The sequence below is a fragment of the Drosophila biarmipes genome, chromosome 3L, assembly GCF_025231255.1.
Source record: "Drosophila biarmipes strain raj3 chromosome 3L, RU_DBia_V1.1, whole genome shotgun sequence".
Classification (NCBI taxonomy): Eukaryota; Metazoa; Arthropoda; class Insecta; order Diptera; family Drosophilidae; genus Drosophila; species Drosophila biarmipes.
The window spans coordinates 10,452,205-10,458,559 of NC_066613.1; the positions used below are offsets into that span (position 1 = coordinate 10,452,205).

Consider the following 6,355-nt stretch of genomic DNA (forward strand, 5'->3'; position numbering starts at 1 on the left):
TGATTGAGCACTTGATTGATGGCGCGGCGCTTTCGACGCCTAATGAGGAAACCATTCGCTGCGCTGAAAAGTAGGCCATAAATTCTGCAGTTGGCTAATCATTTGGCGGAATTCATTGACTGAATATTATCCGGTGCTTCACACAGTCAATATTTACAATTTTAGTTTTTTTTTTGAGGAAAATTACTTTTTTCATTGATTTTGATTTAAAACTCCGTCCTATATCAGTCACTATGAAAAACTCGCGGATGTTTATAGTTAATTCTTTTGATCAACATGTAATAAATGCAAGTGTATAAGAAAACATATTTTTAAAATAACCACTACATCAATTCTTTTTAGACAATATTAAAATGTTGGGTGAATTTAAAAGTGAAACATTTCTAACTATTTCTTTTCAACAAATCTAATGACCTTTTAATAATTTCGGATAACTAAAAATAGACATAAACTAGCCAAATGAATTGATTTAAACTGCTAAAATTTTACTTTAAATAAAATAACGTAATTCATTTACTAAGCTTAAAACAGTTAGTCGAATGTACAACACCAATTTCCTGAAATTTCGCATTGTTTTACCAATTTTTGCGACTATTCATAGATCTTGCAGACAGTTTACAATACCAAATGCTAAACAATACGAACTACTTAACTATTGTAGATAACTTTTTAATTTAAAGATGGATCCACGTTTTCCAACTACTCAACTTGTCTGAGGCGCTACCCACGAGTCCCCCAACTTCGGAGTCCATCGAGTGCAACTTTCTGCGGCGCCCCCGCAGTTTTGCCTCTAATATGTCCCAAAGTTGCAACCAATTTCGAACTGCAGCTAGGTGGTACACACTCGCATCGGTGGCTGATGCCTAATGGCCGTGATAATGCCATGACAACTGTGTGAGCGTCGAGGGACTCCCGAAAGTTGCGCTGCCTGCCGGGGGGAGAGTCGAATTCGAAGCCACGAAACTATGCCAAATTACTCAACAACGTTGCAACACCTGCGTGGACGTCACTCCACTCCATCCCGAGCACCGAGGCAGAAAGTTGGGAAACTGCGGAGCAGGCAAAAGGAGGAGCTGGCTCAATTAGTTCGGACTCCTGGCCAGCAATTAGACAACGGGGAACGCTCATGTTGGTGGCAGGATGTCGTGAATGGCACACGAACAAGTGGAATGCTCAAGAAGGAGTAGGAGAAAGCAGATGCCTATCCACCTAAGATTTATTTATGATAATTGATTCCATCTCAAAGGGTTTTTACCACTAACTAGTGGTATACAATTCAGTACCCCAAGTGTAAAAAATGCAGTCTTTTACCTCAGATTTCTTTGGCGTGATTAATTTAGAATAAAAATGTATTACTTAGATACTACACCCGTGCTTTTGAAGTCAGTACACAACTTTTTTTTATTCCCAAGCATAACTAATCACATTAAAACGAAAATAAATATATAGATTGGCCATTATTGAAATTCAAAAACATATCATTATGACTCTTAAGTCAAGTCAGCATATTTAATACTTGAGATCAGAGGAATAAAATATTTTTCAGCTCGGTTATATTTTCAGGGTATATTTTTGCTAAGGTCACAAGTGGCAGCTAGTACCTGTTTCGGCCAAATAAACTTAAGTACACATTCACTTCCTTGTCAAATTTATTCCATCTAAATTGAGGAGGAAACAAGATTAATGGACATAAGGACAGGGATAAGTATAAAGACGCGAAAGTGGCAGATAGATTTAAAACCACCAAGCTGGCTGCTTTACTAGGAGCCTCTAATGACGAAAAAGTCGAACAAATGTGAGTGCCCATGAATTATGATGATCGTCCTCTTAAGCAACTATTTCAGAATACATCCACGTTGGTGGAGCGGCGGAGTGTCAGGAGCCATTGCGCAGTGCTTTACAACACCTTTCGACCTGATCGAGTCGCGAATGGTGATCATCAAGAAGGATAGGGGTATGGCTTCTAGTCTACAACGGGCAATCCGGACCAATGGTAACTTCAAGGCACTCTTTTGATAGCCATTTTATTATTATAACTATCCTGAACTAAAAGCATACATTAAAAAAAAGATCTTTATATTTTAACCCTTATCCCTGTCTTAAGGTTTCTTTTCCCTTTATGACGGTCTGAGTGCCCAGTTGGTTAGACAGATGACATACACATCGCTTCGGTTTCACCTCTACGAAAAGGGCAAGGAGCAGATGGATGAACCTCGAAACCTGGACTTGCTGGATAGGGTGTTGGCGGCTGCCTTGGCGGGATGTGCGGCAGGTGTGGTGGGCATACCCATGGAGTTGGTGAACACCCGGATGCAAGTGAACCGCGCCCTGCCCCCGGAAATGCGTTGGAACTACCGCAATGTCTTCGACGGGCTGTACCGAGTGACCAGGGAAGAGGGCTGGACGAGGCTCTACAGCGGATGCCTTCTCTCGTTCATTCGGTCCAGCTTCATCACCATCGGCCAAAATGCAACCTATGATCAGGTGAGTATCTGAAAAATATTGCACTTCAGATTTCCATTAAATTTCTGAGTTATAAATACCTCAATTTTTAATCCTCTGCAGGCCAAGGAGTTCTACATGGAATGGTTCAAACTGAAGCACGACAGCACATTTGTCCATCTGATCAGCTCCACCACGGCTGCCTGCATCTGTGCCCCGATCGTTAAGCCCATAGAAAACTTAAGAGCCCTCAAGATGGTGGATCCGAGAGGATTGATATCAGCCATATCGTATATGATGCGTTTTGGACCGAGGGGACCCTTTCGCGGCATAGTTCCCTGTGTTTTGCGAATGATTCCCAACACGGTTATTACGTTTCTGAGCTTCGAACAGCTTCGCGTTCATTTCGGGTACTATGAAATCGAAGATTATAAGAGATAACACAAGGCGTGAAGAAATCATAGAGTTCTTAAATTTTATATGCATACTATCTATGTACTGTAAGATAAACAACAAAACAATATATAAAATAAAGTTTTTTTTAAGATAAAAGGGGATAAATGATAAAACAATTACTATATTACAAAATAATGTTAGTAAAGTCAGTAATCCATAAAGTAAGTAGACTATTACTGCGTTTATTCAGTCAATTGCAGCGAACTGCTCTTAATTTAACCTGTGACCTCGATGCCATCCTGTGCCGTAGTTAAATAAGTGGGCGCTTCCTGACTCCTGGCCTCGGCCCCGTGTTTATTTGCAAAACAATCTCGGCTGGAGTCAGCTAAAATAAACGGTGCAGCCGCCTTCATAAAGCATTCAAATCCACATTGATTGCACACTGAAGCGCCCACAAAGCCCGCACCAAAAACGGGTCAACAGTGCGTATGCGTTATATTCAATAATGCAAAACGATGCGAGCTCGGCGCGAGCAAAGCGTCTGCATGAATACAAACTATGCAAATGATTTTAATGGCAAACAAAATGTTCTAGCCGAGCGACTAATAACCTGCCAAGCGGCACAGAAAACAACGAACCCTCAACCTCTGACCCCTTGTTGCCCTGTCTGCCGCCATCTGAGGCACAACTCATCGTCGATGCAATCGCAAGTCAGTCATAAACTTGGCTCTAAGCATTTATGCAAATCGCGGCAGCCATGTCCAAGTGTTAGTTTGGGCTGTAAGACGAGTCACGACTGAACACTCGAAAAAATATAGGTGATATTTGTAAATGACTATGTGAAGATATTAAAATCGTTGGTATATCTTGGATATAAATATATAACAAAATATATAAATGTAAAATAAAAAATAATATCTATCTCTTAAATACAAAGCCAAAAAAAAAGTTTAAGAAATTTTTAAATTTTTTAAAGACTTGTTATTTTGTTAAATTTAAGAATTTCTAGGACTGTGAAAAGGGGTATAAACCCTAGCTGAGAGCTCTAATTCAGTTTCATTGCGTCGCATTATTCTTATTTTTTCGCGCTGCCATCGTCCTAAAATTGCCTACTTACAAATTCAATTTCCACAATGATTGCAATCACGATTAAAGGGTAGCCGAGAGTGGCTGCGTGTGTAGTAATGGCCGGAGTGTCCTCCATATGCCACCCTCGACAATGCCATCCATACGTGCAACATTTGCCCACGTTTACGTGACACCCACACATACACACACCATCGGTGCTGGAAGGATGTGTGCCACGACGGTGGATTCCGCCGTCACTGGCCGGGCATTGTTGCTCATACGCCTAGTTGTCATCGTGGTGGCATCCAAACTAGAACCCTACACACAGCACGTGCTGGCATTTAGCCCCAACTTTGCTGGCACAACTGCGTCCTCCTTGTCAAGGAGTTGGACAAATTAATGTTCATTAGTCACGTTGCGAGTTGTAATCAATTTATAATGCGACCAGTTGTGGTTGATGTTTCGCTCGGCGGAAGGAAGAGCTCCTTTGGGTCAATGATCTAGCGAGCTCAGAATGCTCAAAGGGTTTTGATTTTTATATTCTTCGCTTCTGGCATTTTTAGAACTAACACGAATGGGTTTAAATATTCCTTTATTTTGTTTCGTTTATTGTTTTCAAAACCATAGCATTCTCGTTTCTTAGTAAAAAACGTTAGTCTTCAGTCGATATAAGATACAATTCCCCATGGGGTAAATATTCATTTTTTGTTTAGTTTATTGTTTTCTAAAAGGTAGCTTTATATTTTCACAATCTTGTTTTATAGTACAAAAACTTTATTAAAAGTTCACATGGTATTTTTTAATATTAGTCCCCTCCCAGGGAGCATATTCCGAAATGAAGTCTCAGCTGTTCGTACAAAACAAATAGCAAAGTGGTGGCAGGTGCTTTTCGCACTATCGTTGGAACCAGACCGCGGTAGGGTCCCAATATGCCGAACCGCATCATGTGGACGGACGCGTGGAAGAGGGTGGGGAACTCTCCTGGTCTGGAGTTCATCATGATGGTCCTCAACACGTCCAAGGGGTGGGTGAACGAGGACGAAATGATAGATGTCACCAGCGAGGTGAGGAAATGCAGGGGTATGCCGTCTTTCACAGAAGTATTTTTCCGAACTTCCGTTTTAATCTTAAAATACATAGTAAAATATTTTAGAATTTAAAAATTACATTTTGCAGCGTGAAAAAGTTAAATTTTTTTTTTTTTAAATCTTAGATTATTTTTCACTCTTCCTAATTTTAGATACTATGCTTAAGGAACTCACAATGTCGTAAAGTGCAATCTGGCTCGAAGTCCCTACGGTTGTCTTTAAGGCCGCTACCGATCCACCCTTGTACAGTGCCGTCCAGCCCTCCTCCTTGGGAATTCGAACTAGGCCATCAAAGACATTCTTATAACTGGAAACGAGGCGAGAGTATCTCTAAGATTGATGGCGGTTATTCGCTGGTTGGGTAAAAATACTTGCGTCGCTTTTCCGGCGGCTCCTTCATATCAGTCTGCATGCGCACGTTGACAAGGTCGGTGGGAATTCCACAGGCGGCTCCACTTATACCAGCTACGCAGCCCAAGACAATCTTGCCCAGTATTGAATCCTCCCTGACGTACTCCATCTGCTTGCCAGTTTCATACACTACAAAGTGGATATTGGTGCTGGTCATCTGTCGAAGGATGGCAGCGGAAAAGCCATCGTAAAAACCCCAAATTCCTGTGATCGAGATAAATAAATGGTAAAATATTAAAAACAGATCAGTTTACCACTCAACTCCAACTGAGGTTTTCCCTTATGAATTCATCGTTATCTTATTGGTTGAATATACAATTTTGAATGATTACTTACCCCTTAATCTGTATATTTTCTGGGTCGTTCCTAAAATGGATCTTTTCTGTTTCTGGATCTGCATGTGCGTCTTCACGATATCGATGGGCGCCACCGCACAGGCAACACAGATCGAGGAGAACCCTCCGAACCACCAGCGAGGAATGCGTCCCTCTGGCAAGTCATGACACTCGTCAAATAAGTTGAAGTGTTCATCCAAAACCGGCATTCCTCCTGATGTTCGCCGCGCCTCCTCCTCCGGTGCATTCGGATTCCGGTTGGTTTTGGATTAGCCTAACCTTTTTGAGAAGAGTTTCTGATTGGGAGGGAAATGTTTATATGTTTTTTAGATTTCACTGACAATTTTAACGACATATTATTGTAGCTGTCGTTTTCAATATGAATACAAGTTTCAGATTTGAAAAAACTGGTTTGTATTGTATTCTTTTTAGAAACATAAATGCTGTCAGGCTTAGGTGTATTAGGTGTTGATATGGTGCCATTATCACAAGGTTATCCCTGGAGTAGATGAGAATATAAGAAAAAAGGAATCGGAAATATCTTTTAACCGAAATTAAATCACCTCTGTTAGAGTATAAAACACTTTTTTTAACTCTTTTCTTTAAAAAAAACAT

At 40.8% G+C, this 6,355-nt stretch overlaps 2 protein-coding genes across 5 annotated transcripts; one reads left to right on the forward strand and one right to left on the reverse strand.

Annotated features, from left to right (window-relative positions):
* The first annotated feature begins 1,397 nt into the window (after window positions 1-1,397).
* LOC108028154 (mitochondrial dicarboxylate carrier) lies at window positions 1,398-2,986 on the forward strand. 3 transcript variants are annotated; one of them, XM_017099812.3, is made up of 4 exons: window positions 1,398-1,795; window positions 1,845-1,954; window positions 2,105-2,484; window positions 2,566-2,986. In XM_017099812.3, exons 2-4 carry the CDS (start codon window positions 1,930-1,932, stop codon window positions 2,881-2,883), a joined length of 723 nt encoding a protein of 240 aa, XP_016955301.1. In that variant the 5' UTR covers window positions 1,398-1,795; window positions 1,845-1,929; the 3' UTR covers window positions 2,884-2,986. The 3 variants fall into 3 exon arrangements, with proteins under 3 accessions (XP_016955301.1, XP_016955300.1, XP_016955302.1); XM_017099811.3 differs by having other exon boundaries at window positions 1,399-1,795; window positions 1,845-1,993; window positions 2,566-2,985; XM_017099813.3 differs by lacking the exon at window positions 1,398-1,795 and having other exon boundaries at window positions 1,845-1,993; window positions 2,071-2,484; window positions 2,566-2,985.
* A 1,617-nt stretch (window positions 2,987-4,603) lies between these two features.
* LOC108028172 (mitochondrial dicarboxylate carrier) lies at window positions 4,604-6,140 on the reverse strand. Of its 2 annotated transcripts, none has more exons than XM_017099833.3 (4): window positions 5,742-6,140; window positions 5,366-5,609; window positions 5,169-5,301; window positions 4,604-5,032 (listed from the first exon to the last, which is right to left on the reverse strand). In XM_017099833.3, the coding sequence occupies exons 1-4, from the start codon at window positions 5,947-5,949 to the stop codon at window positions 4,712-4,714; spliced, it is 906 nt and encodes a 301-aa protein (XP_016955322.1). In that variant the 5' UTR covers window positions 5,950-6,140; the 3' UTR covers window positions 4,604-4,711. The 2 variants fall into 2 exon arrangements, 1 of the variants encoding a protein (XP_016955322.1); XR_007763767.1 differs by having other exon boundaries at window positions 4,886-5,032; window positions 5,370-5,609; window positions 5,742-6,137.
* Between the last annotated feature and the right edge of the window lie 215 nt (window positions 6,141-6,355).

What these genes read in the sequence shown, in the direction of transcription:
- LOC108028154 (XM_017099811.3), top strand. Translation starts at nt 1,930, where the DNA reads ATGGTGATCATCAAGAAGGATAGGGGTATGGCTTCTAGTCTACAACGG. An exon ending in ACGGGCAATCCGGACCAATG is followed by an intron (nt 1,994 to 2,104) that starts GTAACTTCAAGG and finishes CCCTGTCTTAAG; the next exon opens with GTTTCTTTTCCCTTTATGAC. An exon ending in AAAATGCAACCTATGATCAG is followed by an intron (nt 2,485 to 2,565) that starts GTGAGTATCTGA and finishes AATCCTCTGCAG; the next exon opens with GCCAAGGAGTTCTACATGGA.
- LOC108028172 (XM_017099833.3), bottom strand. Translation starts at nt 5,949, where the DNA reads ATGCCGGTTTTGGATGAACACTTCAACTTATTTGACGAGTGTCATGAC. An exon ending in GAAAATATACAGATTAAGGG is followed by an intron (nt 5,610 to 5,741) that starts GTAAGTAATCAT and finishes TCTCGATCACAG; the next exon opens with GAATTTGGGGTTTTTACGAT. An exon ending in AGATTGCACTTTACGACATT is followed by an intron (nt 5,033 to 5,168) that starts GTGAGTTCCTTA and finishes ATGTATTTTAAG; the next exon opens with ATTAAAACGGAAGTTCGGAA.